Source organism: Bos taurus, chromosome 15 (assembly GCF_002263795.3).
Source record: "Bos taurus isolate L1 Dominette 01449 registration number 42190680 breed Hereford chromosome 15, ARS-UCD2.0, whole genome shotgun sequence".
In the NCBI taxonomy this organism is placed as follows: domain Eukaryota; kingdom Metazoa; phylum Chordata; class Mammalia; order Artiodactyla; family Bovidae; genus Bos; species Bos taurus.
The window spans coordinates 42,167,242-42,187,801 of NC_037342.1; the positions used below are offsets into that span (position 1 = coordinate 42,167,242).

The 20,560-nt window shown below is 39.1% G+C and overlaps 2 protein-coding genes and 1 non-coding gene across 4 annotated transcripts in view; 2 read left to right on the forward strand and 1 right to left on the reverse strand.

The window, feature by feature from the left end:
* RNF141 (ring finger protein 141) overlaps positions 1-12,795 on the forward strand; it is a 36,611-nt gene extending 23,816 nt beyond the window's left edge. The window contains 2 exon segments of one of the 2 annotated variants that reach the window (NM_001040566.1): positions 4,474-4,581; positions 9,978-10,327. In NM_001040566.1, the coding sequence (NP_001035656.1) occupies positions 4,474-4,581; positions 9,978-10,128 (259 nt within the window). In that variant the 3' untranslated portion in view covers positions 10,129-10,327. 2 annotated transcript variants of the gene reach the window in all.
* On the forward strand, positions 11,316-11,395 carry MIR2315 (microRNA mir-2315). Its single transcript, NR_031101.1, has one exon. It is a non-coding gene; the product is annotated as a microRNA mir-2315 (primary transcript).
* Positions 11,933-20,560, reverse strand: part of AMPD3 (adenosine monophosphate deaminase 3) — a 53,321-nt gene continuing 44,693 nt past the window's right edge. The window contains 3 exon segments of the mRNA XM_059875104.1: positions 11,933-16,505; positions 17,536-17,646; positions 19,327-19,500. Coding sequence (XP_059731087.1) covers positions 16,329-16,505; positions 17,536-17,646; positions 19,327-19,500 — 462 coding nt within the window. The 3' untranslated portion in view covers positions 11,933-16,328.

The window sequence follows — 20,560 nt, forward strand, 5'->3', positions numbered from 1 at the left end:
ATCATCTGAGCCACCAGGGAAGCCCTTTTAATAAACCCATTAAATCATAGCAATCCCAGGGGAATACAAATATTGGTTCATTGCAGATGTAGCAACTTGAGGTTTAGACAAATGAATGACATGGCTAGAAACTGGTCTAGCGGAGATTCACATTCAGGCCTGTCTGGCAGTACAGCCATGCTCTAATCTCTGCATTACTAGTCCCTGGTGCACGAAGATCCTGTACTGCAGTGCTTCTTAAACTTTGATGTTCGGTGGTTTTGAGAAAAAGCTTGAGATTCTGTCAAGCTCTCAGGTGTTGTCACTACTGCTCACCATGGATAGCACTTTGTGTAGCGAGACTTACCATATTTAGCCAAGTGGTAGTCCAGCTTGAACGTGAACACCTGCAGTTGTGTGGGACTCACTGCCTCAGAAAGACAAGGTTTTTGATACACAAATGGCTTTAATCACTGTGTAATTTTTCCTTTTGCATAATTTTCCTTAGAGCAAAATCTGGCTCTCCAAAGCGGCAAAGCACAGATTCTAGAAGCAAATTGCCTGTGTTTAAATCCTGGCTTTACTCCTTACTGTGTCACTTTGGACAAGTTATTAAACCTCTCTTTACTCAGTATCCTCATCTTTTAAAAGAAAATGACAGTAATAAGATCTACTTCATAGGACTCTTGAGAGTTAAGTGAGTTAGTATATGTAAAATACTTGGAACAGTGCCTGGCTCATAAAAATATATATCTATAAAAGTTAACTATCATTGTTACTAATTATTACCGTTTTCTACTAATTTCAGTGACAGTACCCTCTGGAATTCCACCACACAAGTCTGTTTTCTCTCAGTCAAAGACTTGAACACACTAATCAAATTCTCACTGAGCCTTTTGTTCTCCAGGATAAACCTCCCCAGTTCCTTCAGCCTTTGTTTATATTGGTCTCTTCTATATTCCAGGGGCTTTCCTGGATGATCTTTTATCTGTAAATTTGTTTTTCAGAGTAGGGGGACAGAGAACTGAATTCTCCATTCTACAAGTGGTCTAATAAGGACAAACAGCAAGCCTTTCTCCCTCCTTCTTCTGGTAACTGTACTGCTAGGAAGGTAGCAAAACAATCGAGTGAACGTAGTACGACTTCCGTTGGCTGCTTCTGCATCTCCTCCATCCAGAACGCTGTTCTTTGTGGCCCTCTGCTCCTCAGTTTTAAACTCTAACCTTCAAAACCCTGTCTGTCACCCTTTATGGATTCAGTTATATTCTTTGCTACTGACAACCAAGTCCACATCCTTAGATATAAACTGTAAGCTCCTCAAGGGCAGAGACCCCAGCTCCTTTGGATCTGGCACAGTACATAGCACCTGGTTGTTGTTCAGTCACTGAGTTGTGTGTCTTTGCGACCCCTTGAACTGTAGCATGCCAGGCTTCCCTACCCACTGTCTCCCGCAGTTTTCTCAGGCTCATGTCTTTTGAGCGGTGATGCCATCCAACCATCTCATCCTCTGTCAACCCCTTCTCCTGCTCTCAATCTTTCCCAGGGTCAAGGTCTTTTCCAGTGAGTCGGCTCTTCCCATCAGGTGGCCAAAGTATTGGAGCTTCAGCTTCAGTATCAGTCCTTCTAATGAATATTCAGGGTTGATTTCCTTTAGGATTGGTTGGTTTGATCCCCTTGCTGTCCAAGGGACTCTCAAGAGTCTTCTGCAGCACCACAGTTGAAAAGCATCAGTTCTTTGGCACTCAGCCTTCTTTATGGTCCAACTCTCACATCTATACATGACTACTGGAAAACCCATAACTTTGATTATACAGACCTTTGTTGGCAAAGTGATGTCTGTATTCTCTAATATGCTGTCTGGGCTTCCCAGGTGGCACTAGTGGTAGAGAACCTGCCTGCCAATGCAGGGGATATAAGAGACTTAGGTTCAATCCCTGGTTTGGGAAGATCCCCTGGAGAGGGCATGGCAATCCATTCGAGTATTCTTGCCTGGAGAATCCCATGGCCAGAGGATCCCAGCAGGCTATACAGCCCATGGGGTTGCAAAGAGTCGAACACAACCAAAGCGACTTAGCACGCACAGGTTTGTCATAGCTTCTCTTTCCAGGAGCAAGCATCTTTTAATTTCATGTCTACAGTCACCATCCACAGTGATTTTGGAGCCCAAGAAAATAAAGTCTGTCACTGTTTCTACTTTTTCCCTATCTATTTGCCATGAAGTGATGGGACCTGATGTCATGATCTTAGTTTTTTGAATGTTGAGTTTCAAGCCAGCTCTTTGATTCTCCTGTTTCACCCTTATCTAGAGTCTCTTTAGTTCCTCTTCACTTTCTGCCATTAGAGTGGTATCATCTGCATATCTGAGGTTGTTGATATTTCTCTCAGAAATCTTGATTCCAGCTTGTGAGTCATCTAGCCCAGCATTTCACATGATGTACTCTGCATATAAGTTAAATAAGCAGAGTGACAATATACAGCCCTGACATACTCCTTTCCTAATTTTGAACCAGTCAGTTGTTCTGTGTCCAGTTCTAACTGTGGCTTCTTGATTCACATACAGGTTCTCAGGAGACAGGTAAGGTGGTCTGGTATTCCCATCTCTTTAAGAATTTTCCAGTTTGTTGTGATCCACATAGTCAAAGGCTTTAATATAGTCAATGAAGCAGAAGTAGATGTTTTCCTGGAATTCCCTTGTTTTTCCTCTGATCCAACAGATGTTGGTGATTTATCTCTGGTTCCTCTGCCTTTTCTAAATCCAGCTTGTATACCTGGAAGTTCTCAGTTCATGTACTACTGAAGTCTAGCTTGAAGGATTTTTAGCATTACCTTGCACCTAAAAAGCATTTAAACATTGAAATAAATAGATATAGAAAAATACATTAGATCCACACCCATCTAGGTTTTCATTCAGTTTCCCAATTTCAATTCAGAAGCTGCCCTCTTTTATGCATTGCTGAAGCACAGCATTTACTCTGTTACCACATCCTAATGATTTGTCTTTTGTAATGCCCCTTAGACCAGGCTTAATTATGTCCCAGGTGAAATACTGAAATAAGGATCTAATTGGTGTTCCTCTCTCTAGACTGTCCCTCATACTGCTCTCCCAGTTGATATCCTAAAGCACTATTTCCAATGGGGGTTCACTTTCCCCTTGATTAAAGTCTATCAAAACAAATTTAAACTTACTCTTTTGACATACAAGGATCAGATTATCTCTGCTATACTTAAGCAGTCTTTCATACCAGCCTGCTTGATAGACACTTTTCCCTACCTTTTTAGCTTTGTTTATTCACATTGAATGTCCTCTATCGAAATCCTGTCATTTTTCTGCCTTATCTTTCTGACAAATTTGAAATATACTTTCTTCCTTCTTTACTTAGCACTTACTACATGTAATACACATTTGACATTTGCTTATTTTCTATATACAAATTGACAGATTTTAAAGTAGTATATCAGTGTCTTACATACAGTGGTATAAGCACAGCCAGGAATAAAAACATGTTAGAGGTAGTTTCTACCGTTAAGAAGCTTATAGTCTAGTGGCTATACTTTGGAACATTTAATTTTTGTATAATTATAAAAGCAATACATGCTTGATGAAGAAAACCTAAACATTACAGAATAGCACAAAGATTAAAAGCAAATTTAAATCACTCCAAGAAATACATATTGAGAACCTAAGACAAACTCCTTATGAGTTTACAGTTTATGGATAGACTAACCAATAAACAGCCAATAAAATGCAGTATTTAAGACCTTTATTTAGTTGAGGAAAATGTTGGTTTTTGAGAGCATAGAGAAGATGGTATCTTGAGCTGAGTAACTGAGGTTGGAGTTTGTCAAACTCACAAGGGTATTCCAGGAAAGGAAACCACCACCTCCAAAGGCGCTTGGCTCATTCAGGGGCATCTAAATTGTGGCTGGAGTAGAAGGTTGAACATCTCTTTTCTTCCCAAGATGGAAGAGCTCTTTGAGGACAGATACTTTGCATTCTGTCTCTTTCATATTTCATATAGCACCTGAACCTTAAGACTAAGCTGTTCTTTCATTTATATGCCCATTAGCTGCAGCAGCACAATATATAGACCCTGATGGCAGGGCCCATATTTTAGAGAGCTTTATATCCTGCATGGTGAATAAATCATATTGGTTGAATTCATGTGTAAAAATTCAATATGATTAAAATGGGCTAAGTTATTTTCAGAAAGACCTGAATATTTCCAGTTTTAGTCCATATTTTCTTTTAAACCATCTCAGGATTTATCTTTTATTTAGTCTTTTCTCTATGAAATTTCCCCTCTAGTACTTCTTCCCTAATATGTTTGCTATCCCTAAAATACAGGTTATTTTACTCTGATACTGCATGAGTCATGTGCTTTGTGTTGAGAGCACATACATCCTTGTTTACGCTTTTTAAACCAATGGAAAGAAAGTTTACAGCACAGTGACAACAGAGAATATCACTGCTCCAGCTCATTTTTCCCATTGCAGGGTAAAGCAGCTGACTGACGAGGAAGAGTGCTGTATTTGTATGGATGGTCGGGCTGACCTTATCCTGCCCTGTGCTCACAGCTTTTGTCAGAAGTGCATTGACAAGTGGTAAGTAATCTGCCTTCATGGGGTAGGCCAAGGTCAAATGGGGAAGTGTATATGAATACACTTCAAAAAATGCAAATACATTATAGTTAAGTATAAGAGACTTTGTTCTTTAATACTTTGGATTTTATGACATGCCTCTTACTGCTTAAAATATTTTTATACATAGTCTATAATGTGAGGATGTAGCTTAGTTTTGACAATTTACTTTTGCTATAAAGAGGTTTGTGCCTGATTAAAGTCTAGAATCAAACATTTTTCCTTTCCCTTCCATTTTTTTCCTCTTTTCTACATTTTCCCTCCATATGTCATCAGAATAATATTAATCCTTGAATATTGGACCTGAGGAGAACTTTAGAGAATGGCTAGTCAAGCTCATTATTTTACAAAATAAGAATCAAGCATTTAAGAAAATTTATCATTGACATACAGTAAACTATATATAAAGTACAATTTGACATATGTATATAATCATAAAAGTCATCCTCACAATTTAGATAATGAACAAATCCATCACCCTCAAGTTACCTCTTGCCCACTGTAAGGTCTCCTTCCCCCAATCCCTTCTCCTAGTCCCCAGACAACCACTAATATGGTTTCAGTCACTCGCTATAAAATAATTTAGATGTCCCATACAGTATACACTCTTTTTTGGTCTGGCTTCTTTCGTTCATTATAATTTTTTCAAGATTTACTTTGTTGTAGTATGTATCAGTAGTCCCTTGCTTTTTATTGCTGAGTAGTATTCATTGTACGAATATACTGCAGCTTCTTTATCCATTCACCTGTTGATGGACGTTGGGTTGTTTTGAATTTTTGGCTGTTACAAATAAAGCTGCTGTATACATTTGTGCTCAGCTGTTTTTATGGATGTACATTTTGGCTTTTACGTTGGATAAACACCTACAAGTGGGATGGCTAGATCATATGGTAGGTGTATGTGTAACTTTTTAAGAAACTGCCAGTTGTTTTCCAAAGTGGTTGTGCCATTTTACACTCCAGTGTATGAAAGTTCCAGTTGCCCTACAACCTTGCCATACTTGGTATTTGTCATTCTAATTGCAGCCATTCTAATTGATGTGTAGTGGTATCTCATTGTAGTTTTAATTTGCCTTTCCCTGCTGACTGGTGGTGCTGAGCACTTCTTATGCTAATTTCTATACGTATCTATATGTATTTCATCTGTGGTGAAATATTCATTCAGATTCTTTTGCCCATTTCTTTTTTAAAAACTGTATTTTATTTTTAATTGGAGGATAATTACTTTACAATACTGTGATGGTTTCTGCAATGCATCAACATGAATCAGCCCCAGGCATACGTATGTCCCCTTGCTCTTAAGCCTCCCTCCACCTCCCTCCCCATCCCACTCTTCTAGGTTGTCACAGAGCACCAGTTTGAGCTCCCTGCGTCATACAGAAAATTCCCACTAACTGTTTTACATACGGTAATATATATATTTCAATACTACTCTCTCGATTTATCCCACCCTCTCCTTCCCTGACTGTGACCAAAAGTCTATTCTTTATGTCTGTGTCTCCTTTGCTGCAGTGTTCACTGAAGCACTGTTTACAATAGCTGCCTAGAGTCCATCAATAGATGAATGGAAAGAAGTTGTGATACATATACACAGTGGAATATTAGTCAGCTATTAAAAAGAATGAATTTGAGTCAGTTCTAATGAGGTGGATGAACCTAGAGCCTATTATACAGAGTGAAGTAAGTCAGAATGAGAAAGACAAATACCATATATTGATGCATATATATGGAATCTAGAAACATGGTACTGATGATCCTACTTGCCCATTTTTATACTTAGTTGTTTTTGTATTAAGTTTTGAGAGTTCTTTATGTATTATGGACACATGCCCTTTATCAGATATATAATTTGCAAATATTTTCTCCCACTCTGTGATTTATCTTTTCATTCTCTTAAGAATGTCTTTCAAAGAGTAGAAATTTTTAATTTTTATGAAGTCCAGTTTCTCAATTTGTGATTAATGAATAATCATTTTAGTGTCATATCTAAGAAATCTTTGTTTAACCCAAGGTCACGAAGATTTTCTTCAGTTTTTTCCTTCTAAAAGATTTATTGTTTTTAGGTTTTACATTTAGGTCTAGGATCCATTTTGAGTTAATTTTTATATGGTGTGAGGTATGGATCAAAAAATTTTTGTTTTACCCTTAATGGCTTTCCAGTTGCTCCAGCACAGTTTTTTGAAAAGACTGTCTTTTCTTCTCTAAAATTGCCTCTGCTCCTTTGTTGAAAATCAGTTGTTCAAACACAGGTGAGTATTTCTGGACTCTTTTCTGTTCCATTGACCTATTGTCTACTTCACACCAATATCATACTACTTTGATTAGTGTAGCTTTGTAAGTCTTAAAATCAGGAAGTATTAGTCCTCCAGCTTTGTTCTTTTTCAAAGTTGTTTTGGTTTTTCTAGATCTTTTGCGTTTCAGTGTGAATTTTATAATCAACTTTATAATCAATTTCTACCCAAAAAAGTCTGTAAGAATTTTGATTGGGATTGAATTAAATAATTTGGGGAGTGTTAAGTCGGACATAGTGACTAAACAATAATAAAACTTCTTAACAATATTAAATCTTCCAACCCACTTCTCACAATGTTTCGCCATTTATTTGAAAGTGAAAGTAAAGGTCACTTAGTCATGTCCAACTCTTTGTGACCCCCATGGACTATACAGTCCATGGAATTCTCCAGGCCAGAATACTGTGGGTAGCCTTTCCCTTCTCGAGGGAATCTTCCCAACCCAAGGATCAAACCCAGGTCTCCCACAGGTCTTCTTTAATTTCTGTCATCAATCGTAGTTTCCAGTGTTGCATATCCTTGACAGATCTATCCCTAAGTATTTTATAATTTTTATGTTACTTTAAATGTTATTTTTAAATTTCAATTTTTGATTATTGTATTTCTATATACTAGAAATAAGCAGTTTTGTGTATCAGTCTTGTATCCTGCAACCTTAATAATGATTGATTTATTAGCTCTTTTTTATAAATTCCATAGAATTTTTTTGAATGACAGCAAAACCTTTTTTGAGAGAGATTTTTTCTGGATATAACATTGTAGACTGATAATAGTTTTTCTCTCAGTACTTTAATGACATTGCTCCACCATTTTCTTGCTTACAACATTTTCTATGAGAAATCTGCTCTCATCCTTAACTTTTTTCCTCTGTAAGTAATGTGCCTTTTTTCCTCTGGCTGTTTTTAAGGTTTTTTCCCCTTCATCTCTGACTTTCAGCAGTTTGATTTTGAGGTGCCTTAGTTTTCTTCATGTTTCTTGCACTTAGGATTCATTGAGCTCCTTGGATTTGTAGGTGTATAGTATCATGAGTTTTGGAAATGTTTCAGCCAGTATTTTCTTAAACATCTTTTTCTGTTCTCTTTTGTCCCATGTCCTTCTGGGACTCCAGCCACTGATGTACTAGACCACTTTTGCACACCTCACATACTATTTTCCTTCTTTTTTGAGTCATTTTCTCTGTGTTTAATTTTGGATAATTAATACTGCTATATCATTTCAAATTCACTGATTTTTTTTCCTGCAGTCTATTGCCATTAATCCCACTCAATGTATTTTTTTATTCAGATATCTTAGTCCTCATCCAGAAGTTCAAGTTTTTAATATCTTCCAGTCTCTGCTTAATATGTGGTCTTTCCTCTAGCTTTTTAAGTATATGGAATATAGTTATCATAACCTTTCATTTTCTTGTTGCTGATTCTGATGTATCTGTCAATTCTGGATTAGTTTTGATGGATTGTTTTCTTCATTTTGGGTTGTGTTTTTATGCTTCTCTGTATGAATGGTAGTTCTTAGCTGGGTTCCAGACATTGTGATTTTTTTACCTTTTGGGGTACTGGATATTTTTGTATTCCTGTAAATATCCTTGAGCTTTGTTCTGGGATATAGTTACTTGGAAACGGTTTGATCCTTTTGAGTCTTGCTTTTATGGCTTGTTAGGCAGGACCAGAGTGATGTTTAGTTTAGAGCTAATTATGCCCTGCTGAGGCAAGCCTTCAGAGTACTCTACCCGATGCTCCATAAATGAGAAGGTTTTCCACTCTGTCTGGCAGGAACAGGCAATGTCCAGGCCCTTCGTGAGCTTTGGTTACTGTCCCCTCAGATCCTTTTGAGTGATTCCTGGGCTTGAGTAGTTTCCTGACTTGCACACACTGATCATTACTCTGCTGAATGTATCTACAGGGACCTTCAGTAGACTCTGGGATTCTCCCTTTGTGTAGCTTTCTCTTGTCCAGCACTTTACCCTATGAACTAGTTTTGTCTTGGCGTCCTAAGATTCTCTGCTCTTGTCTTGTCAACTCAGGGAGTCTACCAGGCTCCGTCTCAGTTTCCCCTGCTCTCTCTCTGGCATGGGAACTCTCAGAGGCAGTGAGCTGGGTAATTATAGGGCTCACCTTGTTTTGTTTCCCATCTCTCTGGGATTATAATCCTTTGTCATCTTGTGTTTAGTGTTGAAAACCATTATTTCATGTATTTTGTCCAGTGTTTAAGTTGTTTTAAGTGGGAATATAAATCTGGTCCCTTGGCCAGAAGCAGAAATCGACTATTTTAAAATTGTGACTTTTGCGCACAGAAGAGCACAGATAATTATCTTAAAAACTATCTCTGAAGATCCAGAAATGAATCTGAACAATATATGTCAGCTCTACTTTCACATTTAGTTTTTAGAACAGATTTATACATTTTTGCACAGAAGCCAAAGAGCAATTAACTACTTTTAGGTTTCAGATTTCACTGAGCAATAAAGAGAAAAATATTTTCCCTCTGTGACATGTTTCTGGCTCAAATATGCTATTTTTAAAATTTCCAAAGTAATGTTTGACAAGAGAAAAAAATCCCTTTGGAAAACATAATCTTATTTAAGTGATTATATATAAGCTCTTTCCTCCCCCCAAAATTATTCTGCATGTAAAGTTCATTTTATTTTAAGCCTTGAATGCTTCCATTCCATTGTTTATAGCAGCAAAAGATAGGAAAAAATCTGGATATCCTTCCTTCTATGGGAGATAAGTTAAATGAATTATGGCCTAACCAAACAGTGTATTTTGAATAGGCAGCTCTAACATGTGCTGATACTTGTTAAAAAGAGCAGTGATGTGTAGACACATACAAGCTGGTCAAGGCTAGTCTATCTCTAGAATATATAAAAAACTGAAGAATATATAAGAAACTGGTTAACAGCGGTTGCCTCTGGGGATAATAAAGATTAGGGTAGGAGGAAGAGATGTATTTTTCACTATACATTTTTATGCTATTTCCTTTTTTAAAAAAATGTACATGTATTACATTTCAAATTCATTGTTTTAAACAGAAAAAGAAAACAAACTATTCTTTATTTGATTTCTCTAATAGGAGTGATCGACACAGGAATTGCCCTATTTGTCGCCTACAGATGACTGGAGCGAATGAATCTTGGGTGGTATCTGATGCACCCACTGAAGATGATATGGCTAACTATATTCTTAACATGGCTGATGAGGCAGGCCAGCCCCACAGGCCGTGACCTCCTGGTGAAGTGTTCCATTGCTGGTGTGGGCTATACATACTTCAGTCATGGGGAAAGAGGGCAGGGGTATTGTAGCACAGACACAGCAATTCCCCCCCCACCCTCTTATTTTTGCTATTCTGACAGTTTGTCCTTTTATTTTGATAAACTTTCCCTGTCTTCCACTTCGGATAAACTAAAATTTGCTACCATTTTAGACTATATTTTCCTATTATTTATCTGTTCTAATACATATTAGGACTAATTGCTCTTGAATTCTTTGCTGAGTTAACATTTCCGGGGGCTTCTGAAACACTGTTACTTTTCAGGGCAAGAGTATTCTGGAATCTATTTAGTTAGGTTTAAAATAAACCTTGAATTTTAAAAAGTTGTAGCCATGTGAGAGAAAATCTTAACTGAAAATGTATAATACATCAGAGTGCATGTTACTACTTAAATTAGTCTTTCTGCTGGGATCTAAGGAATATGTATGCCCCCTTGTGGTTGACTATTGCTCTTTTAATAGTTTGTACTTGAAATAAGCCCTAATTATTTCCTAACTTTAACAGTGTGTTTTGGAACTACATGTTTTTTAACTTAAGTGTTTTTTCCCCCCATGCTGTGTAACTTGGGTGAAGACTATGAATTAGGGCAGGACTTTGCCTTGTAAATGGATTTCTGCTGGGGAGTCTTCTTGGCTATTCTAGAAATGCTTTCTTACAGCTGGGAAACTGTTCTAAATAGCTTTTGGTAATATTTATTCATCCTGGAGATTCAGATGGAAGTTTTTCTTCATCATAGACCCTAAATTTTATGTCCAAATTATGATAAGTCTTTAACATTGGTTATGGTGCTTTTATTTTCTTAATTTGAAGGCATCTTCCTGAGGTCCCAGAGTCTTCAAATTTCCTAGATTAAGAAAATAGTATGTAGCCTTTTAACCATATGTACACAAAACACCCCTGAAAATTAGGAGATGACTTGACTTTCTCTTTCACTGCATTTCATTTGAAACGCCAGGAAAGAGTATAGATATGGTGTTCAGCAGCACTTGAGCCATTTTTTAAAATTTTTGTTGATAAAGTAAAATTTTATTTTATGCTATATATTAACATTTCAGCATATAATAAACTAGGGCCTGATGTCTTTAAAAGTGTTTTAACATTCCACATAATTTTCTGATTTATTATTGGTATGTTACTATTTTCTGAAATACCAAAGCATACAATTTAAGTTGCTGCTTATTGACAGCAGAATTTTTGGATACTGGGGACTTTAATCAGAATGCAAATTAAGTAATTTTTCGGAAAAATGTCTGACCAAATGTAGCTTGGATTTTACCCCCTAATATAGTACTAATAATTGGTTTACTTTCCTGATGGAGGCAGCTGTTTATACAAGAGGAGTACTGGGGTCTCTGTCCTATCGACCTGGCAGTGCACTTGATGGCTGTGAGACCTGAGAAAGCCCCTTCCTCTCGTTTGCAGGCTCTTTAGAAACAGACTTTATCTGTGGTATTCACACTTTCTTTCAGCAGCAGAACTTTTTTCCCAAGTAAAAATTATACTCAAAATCCCTACACACACGTGCTGCACACACACACACACACACACACACACACACACACACACACACACACAGTACCCCCCAGTACCCCCCTACCCCACCCCTGCTCTATCATTTTCTCATTATACATTTCCGTATATAAATTTATGTACCACAGTAACTAAATATTTATGAAGTCAGCCAACAAAAACATGTTAATGCATGGTGATTACAAGTATATTGGAATTTGACGAGTAACACAGTTGCATGATGGGACTTGTTATTTTTTTTTTTTTTTAATTTTTTTTCCAAAAAAAATTCAATTAAATCCAAGTCAAAATCCAGACCTCTAATTCTCCTCTGTTCCCCAGTACTCCATGGAACATATTTTGAAAATTTTGAGATAAAAGTCTTTGGAGATTAAATCTTCTAAAATATGTTCCATGGAGTACTATTTTATGACTTTGCTGAGTCTCATTCAGATTGCCCAATTTAAGAATGTTTCTGAAAATGAATAAAATTCCTTCATAGATTTTTGGATCTTTCCAGGTATAGCCAATGATTTTATCCCCCAGAATCCTTCACCTTTCAAGGAATTATTTTTCATAGTGAGCCCAGTGACTTGATGTTGCCCAAACCTTTTTATTTTCCAATATAAGCTCCAAGACACTAACTGATACTGTGAAATATATTTTTATTAGCCTTATCAAATAAATGAGCACAGTTTTTTGCTCACTCCATTAAACTGGGTAATAATTCTTTAGATGTGAATGTTAGGTAGGTTCTACTGTAATAACTAATTGCAAAAGTTGTAAATTTGTTTAATGGATGAAATGTGTACTTTTTGTATTCTGTACAGCTTGTCTTTTTTAAATATTAAGTACTTAAATGCACTTACTATGATAGGAAATATGTGTGCCTTCTAGGATTTATGAAGCTGTTTCATGAACTCTTAAGAAATTTGTAAGTTATAAAGTTTCCCTGTCTTAATAACAAAGGTTTACTCATAATACTGTAGAACTTTAGTTTGAGAAAATGGATTTGACTATGTACTGAATTTAGAAGTTGAAGATAATAGTATCTGTTTTGTTTTTGGGGCAAACTGATGTATTGTGCAATAAATAATCTTTAGCAATTAAATTTTAGGTAATTGAGATTTTTTATTATGTAGTTTCACGTTTTTATATACCAAGTGTTTATATTCCTTAGAGGACTGTTTTGTGTTGTGTTCTGGCGGATTGTGCTGTTTTTGTGCTATGTTTTAAAACACTTCAAATTAGACTCGATTTACTTATACCTAATATAGGTAATAAGGCTGCTTGAAAGTATCTTTTGGTTCAGTGATTTTTATCATTAAGAAGTTGGATTCATTAAAAGGCAATCCAAAGAATTTGTACTTTTAACTTTTTTTCTTAAGTCCAGCTTGCTTTCTTTATCTAGGAGTAAGAAAGCTACTTGGAGATTAGAGAAATCAGGTGACCACCCACATTTATAAAGGACATTTATAATGACAATATAACATAAACAGCAACAGCTGTTCATTTGTTTTCATGTCTTTCTATTACCCTACTGGATAGTAAAAATAATAAAATACTTCACCCTGTGGTGGTTTTGATATTTTACCTTGTAAGATCATTTCTAAGATAAAAGAGTGGAATTAGAGAAGCAGGCTAGAATCTTAGTGCTGAGAATGGGAAAACCATTTATAAGAAGGAGTAGCAGTTTATAATTAATGTGTATCATCATGGAGAAGTACACATTTTGGTGTCAAAGACATAAAAGCCCCCTCAGAGATTTATTTTTACAATCTTGCAGCTGTTTATAGTCTTAACTCTGGCATACTCTGTCTCCCTAATATATTTCTTTAGAGGTTGAAGGTATAAAAATTTTCAAGGAACTATGTCTGATAAGTGTTCCTTTTATTGCAGTTAGTTATACCTGTTTTTTATAATAGTCATAGTTTTTAGGTAGAGAATACCTAGGTTTATTACCAGTGTATCACCTTCAGTTGCGTCTGCGATCTCAGAAAATGATCAAAATATTATTTCACCATCACGGCATTCAGAAACAAGTAAAGAGAAAGCCATAGGGATGTGCTTTTAACTCTGCCTTATCCAAGGTAAGACAAAGTAAAGGTGCAGGACAGGCCTGGTAACCACCACCCCAGGAGCTGTGATTGGTTTTAATGAGGCACAGAACAACTGTGATTGGTTTTCATGAGGCACAGAACAATAACATTGATCATTTCAACAGTGCAGTTTCAAGTAACAGTGTGAACTTGAGCCCTTTCGAGTAAGCATGTCTCAAAAACCATTCTGCTAGAAACGTGGGCTAGTGTACAATTGTCTTTGATTCCAACTGTGATCACAAAAGAAAGAGATTCACCCTAAAAAGGCCAATGAGATTGATGATGTAATAAAAGTGCATTGTGCTATAGAAAAAGGTATCTGAAAAGCGTGCAGGTCAGGTAAAATCCAATAGGTGTTGACTGAACAGACTGGAGATATATCCAGGGAAAGGAAATGACCATGTGAGACTTTACTCATGAACTGTTACAGCAGAAGTTAGAAAAAAAGGGCAAAAGTTTCCCTCCGGGGTTTTGAAAGCTTCAGTTCAAATTTTTGAGTTTTCCTAGTGAATGTCATCCATATCTGAATCTTGATTCAGAATAGATAAATTAGTCATTATTATTGATAGCTTTTCATGATGCCTATATCTTTTCTTTAAAACTTAAAAGATTTGCCTAAAATAGTTTAAAACTGTTGAGCCACAGCCCTAACAGACTTTATTTAATAATTAAATGCTTGATACACACAAAATGACAATGAAGAACTGTAAAATACTTGTTATGTTCAGGCAAATGTATACAAATGGCTTTTTAAAAACGAGTGCCTAAAATAAATGCTCGGTTTTCATTCAGTTTCATGGTTAGCTATAAGGTAGCATATGTTTGCCTTGTAAAAAGACTGTATTTATTGTTCCGTATGCTAAGTTGACCAGTGGAGGGAATAATCGTTACAAAGTAACAGGACAAGACAACCTAAAGCCAGGTAAGCATCTTCACAGGCAAAAATAGTGTTCTTCTAACTCTGTGATGATTCACAAGGGCTTACTCTAGTCTATATTTGTCCATAGAGATAGACAAGAAGGTCCTTGAGCAGCCTCTTGAGTTCCAGGAGCATACAACCTTAAAATATTTCCAAAAGAGGAGATTCGTTCATTTTTATATAATATACATTTATTGAGCACCTACTATGTACCAGGCCCTAGTAACACAGATGAAGAGTACATTGGTAAAGCTTAAATTCAGACTGGTCTTTAAAAATGCTTTCTACCTGGCCCCTGGGACCAGGTACATACTGAAGAGGTCTGCATATTAGGTAAAGGAGAGATTTCACCGTGTGGTGGGGGGTGGGAAATGCACCAAGTTACAGTGATTAAAAAAAAATTCTAAATGTGTCAGGCCTGAAGGAAGAGTGGGGAAAGGACTAGATTAGGATTAGGGAAACCTAGTTCTGATCCTATTACTTATTAGAGCTGTGTGACCTTAATCAAATTTCACTTCTGTGGCCCTAACTGTTCATAAGTAAAATGATAATTGGGCTACAGTCACAGAATATTAGAACCAAAAGGAACAGAGGTCATCTAGTCCTGTGCTTTTCAAAGTCCTTAGTTCAAATGTAAATACACAGAAGCCCCAGTATAAAACCGATAAAAGCTGAGTCACCTTGAAGTAAAAGCAGCACCTCAGAGCCTCAACCCCCTTCTCATTCCCTGCCCTGAAGTGGTCCAGGAACTGAGCTCACAGAACACCACGGAAAACCACTCATCTGATCGAAACCTTCACCTTTCAGATGAGGAAACCAAGACACAGGATAGGAGTGATGGCTGTGATATGAATATTTGGTTTCCTAAATATGAAGGGAGGAAGGCTAAATAAACAGTTTTAAAACTCATTTTAAAAAAAACGCAAAGAAGGAAGTTGTCTAATTCTTTCAAAGTAGCTCCTTTATGAAAGGGAGCTTTGGAGTAGATTTTAAGGCAGCCAGCCCATGAGAGGCTGAAATGAACAACTACCAACGAGCCTGCGGGGTATATAGAGAAGACTATGGCAGAAAACCAGACTTCGTATCTGGGCACTGGACCATGTAAGATCCTGGCCCCCACGATGCAAGCATTAGCACTTTGAAGAGGAACATTTGGAAAATTAGGAATTAGTCCAGCTCCCAGATCCCCAAGGAGGAGTCACCATCTATTACTCAAAAATATTAACAGAAATTGGCATGAAGTGACGTGAAGTGAAGTCACTCAGTTGTGTCCAACTCTGCGACCCCATCAACTGTAGCCTACCAGGCTTCTCCATCCATGGGATTTTACAGGCAAGAATACCAGAGTGGGTTGCCACTTCCTTCTTCAGGGGATCTTCCCAACCCAGGGATCTTCCCAACCCAGGTCTCCCGCATTGCAGGCAGACACTTTGAGCCACCAGGGAAGCCACCGAAATGGGTATGTTAGACCTTAAAGTGAACAGTGCAACCAAAAATCACTAGTTTGAAAGTTCTTCAGTGGTATCGTCTCCATGGAGGAAAGTCCTAGTTTGGTATCTTGACCACTGTTAATCACGGCAGACTTGAAATTAAACCAAAAAGTTAAAACGCATGTCCAACGTTCGACTAGTTGGTCAGGGCTGTGATCTCTTCTGATTTCATGGCATCAGACAGGAAGCTGAGCTCATTGCACAGGGTCTCGTATCGGAATGCCATCCGGATCTGAGCAACATTTGTCTTTCGAATATCATTTCCTTCAGGTCCTTCTTTATAGTAATTTTGTCCCAGAAATTTTTGCTTTTCCTATGGACCAAGAGAAATACAAATGAAACAATATACCTTATATTCACTTTCTATATCCACATGGCAGCTCAGACTTAGCCATACCAAATCAGGCTATTCCTCCAAAGCAGATCCTCCATCAAGACATCTTGCCTCACAGAGCTGTTACAAAATTCCTCCTGCCTTCCTGTCCTCAAGGATGTCACCCTGGTAACCACATTCAGTCCCTTCATTTCTAACTGAGATTTCCTTGATCAGAAAGACAAGAACTATAAGAGCCGCTGGCAATGAAGAAAGCAAGGTGAAGGCGTGAAGATTCTCGAAGTCTCTCCCGAGAGCTGACAAGGGCACACAGATGTGCCTGGGGACAACCAGTCCAGGGAACCAAGTCCCCACAAAATGAATCTTGAGCCTTACCTCTTATCTGCATCAGCGTCCAACAAGAGCAGCACAATGCAGCCCTCTCCCTATACCATTGACACTGCCCAGGGGAGCTGCCCAGGGACACAGACACCCTTTGGAGCAGTGGTTCTCAACCCTGGCTCCATATCAGAATCACCTAGAGAGCTGTTTAAAAAAATGAGTGATGTCTGGGTCCCATTCCTACAGTTTTCTGTTCAATCTAGGTACTGTTCAGCTATTTGAGAAGCCCTGAGTGCTTATTATGTGCCAAAATCTAATCTTGACCTCAGGGATGTAATGCTGAACTTATATTCTGGAAGGCAGGACAGAAAAACACATGACTACATAATTGGCAATGTCAGTAGTAATAAATGTTATGGAAAAAAGCAGACAAGGGATGGATAATGAGGGCAGGTGTGTGGCTACTATAGAATGAGTGATTGGGGAAGGCCTCTCCAAGGAGGTGACATGTGAGCAGAGATCTGAAAAAAGGCAACAGAGCAGCCATGAAAATTTAGGAGTCTCCCCAGCGGTCTCCCCTAGAATGCGGCAGAGACCCTGCCTGTTTCGTCCATCCCCAGGGGCAGGGCCGAAGACGCCTGGCACAGAGCAGGCATCTGACGTACAGTGTGGAAAGGACGAGAGGTACCTGATGCGAGAGGCCGCTCTGCAGCACGCTGTTCCTGGCGATCTCACACAGGTCGCACGTGCTCAGCTTCCACACTTGAGCCGCAATTGCGTATTCCTCCATAAGCGCTTCCTAGATTCCCCCCAGAGGAAACGTTAGATGGGAGCCTGTCCATTTCAACACTTGGACATCGCAGATTTCATTTTTCCTTAAGAACTGGCACATGGACAATAAAACAACATCCCCCTCCCCCTAAAATCACAAACTCCCAAGATCTTTTTTGTGTGAAAGTTCAGGTAACCAAAGACAGAGATATCAAAGAACAGCTACAGATTTATCTGTTGACTGGCACATGTTCATGTTCGAGGCCCTGCGCCCAGGACTAGCGGGCACCAGCCTGCTCTCCTGTGCCTATCTCCCTGTCATGCACACTTTTAATACCCACTCTGCAGCCTTGCCTTGTAGTCAACACTTTTTCTTAAGATTATCCAAAATAAAAGTTAATCTGAGTAAAGTACTAACAGAGATGGAGCATTGATTAGGAATGAGAAGTGATCAAGGGTCAGTAGTGAGACAGTGTAAGCCGAGGAGGATTTAAGCTTGAGCTATGCGTTCACTTTGTTTTCTCAGCTGTGAAATAGCTCACATTTATCACAAGTCCTTCTCTCACCTCTTTGCCACATCACTGCCTCTGTATCCTAGGCAGTGGTTCTGAAAACACAGTCCCAGGATTCCTAAGGATCCCCAGGGCTTTTTGAAAGGTCCTCCCTTTTCCAACTATGTATTTATTCTGTGAGGCAAGATTTCTTCATGCACTTTGGTAAAAACAATTTGTCACAATAGATTGACTGCAGAAGCAGAGATGAGAATCCAGCTGTCTTCTATCAAACCAGACATTAAGGAGATTTGCAAAAATGTAAAGCAATGCCATTCTCCATTTTGTTATTGAAGTTTGTGGGCATATGGTTATTTCTCATAAAAATTGGTAATTGTGTTAACATTTCATGATTTATTAGTGTTATTTTTACATGAGTTAATATTTTTCAATTTCACACAGTTAATTTTCACTAGTTAGAAGGCATGTCAACCTCAGCTCTCTGAGAGCCTCAGTTCCTCATTATATAAAGGGGTCTTGAGATCAGAGGCTTCCCTGGTGGCTCAGTGGTAAAGAAGAACTCGCCTGCCAATGCAGGAGATGCAGTTTGATCCCTGGGTTGGGAGGATTCCCTGGAGAAGGAAATGGCAACCACTCCAGTATTCTTGCTCGGGAAATGCCATGGACAGAGGAACCCAGCAGACTGCATAGTCCATGGGATTGCAAAAGAGTCGGACACAGTAGTAACTGAGCACGCACACGTGAGACCAGAAGCTTGGAGCCTGTCCTAGAAGACCTAGGCACTTCTGTTTTCACTAATGTGTGGCTGGTCTCATCATTACCACATTTGTGCTGGTACACTGGTGACTGGTCCCCATGCATGATACCACCTTTCCCTTCCTCCTTGCTGTCCCAGAGATGCACAACTTCCTAGTAATCATAGTGGTAACAAAAATGATAGCTAACATTCTTAATACAAGTAACAGTGCCACTATTACAGAGGTAGGGAATATCAAAGGAAGGGAAAATGAAAGGCAAAGAAAAGAAAGCCTCATGGTTTCAAGAACCCCAGAAAAGGGCTTCTGGGAGGAACACTTTTTCCTCACCAGGAGCCTCCTCTTGTCTTCACTGGTCACCAGCGCCACCCTGAAGGCACCGTGTGCTCAGGTCCCTACCGTGGGAGGAGGACAGCCCTCACCTTCCCCTAGAGTCCTCACCTTCGTATAGTGAAACTGCATGGGATCATCGGTGGAGAGAGAAACATGAAGCCCCTTGTGCAGGAATTCCCTCAGAGGGTTTTTCGAATATTCGAGGAACAGACTGTTGTTGCTAAGAGGAGACATGGCAATGGGGATCTGAGCCAGGTAGTAGAGATACTGCAACACCGGACTCTGCAAAAGAACCACCAAACTCAGGGGACAAGAGCCAAAGGTGGGGAGCATTCACCAAGGGAAGCCAGGGCTCCAGGCAGTGTCTGTGGGAGACCCCTGAGCTCCCTGCCAGGACTCTGGACCCCACCCTCTGTGTTCACCTCTCTCCTGCATCGGGGCCCATCCCTCCCTGGGACTGCTCTCCTGCCCGTTGTTGGAAGTGCTCCATCTTGGCTCCAGACCAGAAGCACAGCTCACGGCAGGAAGGGCACCTGCCAGGTCCCGGGCTGACCCCAACCTACGTCCTCAGCTCCCCTCTCCCAGGCACTGACCCCAACAAGTCAGCCCTTGGAGATGCCCCACTTTTGTTGTTTTGCTTGACCACAAACATTGAGGTTGTGACTGTAAACACTGCAACTCCTTGGAGGTGGGAAGGGGCGGACATGACCGGGCTAGAGTGGTTCTCTGATGTAGCACCCACCCCACACAGAACCATGAGGCATGGCTAGGTGGCCCCTAGGAACAGGGAAGGAGAGGAGTTTGAGCAAATATCCTTCCTATGGAAGTGAGTCAAAATATGGAGAAGACTGAATGCATAGAGTTCATGGTAGCATTAGTTACACAAGCAAAAAGTCGGATGGATTCTGTGCAACAGCTGGAGAAGGGCTGTCCTTCCGCAGCCTTTAGGATGAGCAGCCAGATGTCATGTCACAGCACAGAAAAATGCTTGTGAAACAAAGTTAGGGGACGAAGAAGGAACTGTGTGTTATGATAATAAGCTTATTAAAAATATGCCCTGGAAAAAAAAGATGGGAATTGGAAATAACAACAAGCTAATGATGCTTTTTTCAAGTGATAGCAGTAAGGAATTTTTTTTCTATTTCTCCACTTTTTTGAAAACCTAAATTGGGATGGACTTGATCATATTATTTCATAATTAAATATAAAACCAAGAGACTACAGATAGCAAAGCCTAGAAAAGGAACCAGCATTTCTGCATCACTGGCCAGAGACTCCCAGGGTGTGGCCAGAGTCCAGGCGGTCCCCACCCTCCCCAGAGGAGCCCCAGGGCGGGACTGTT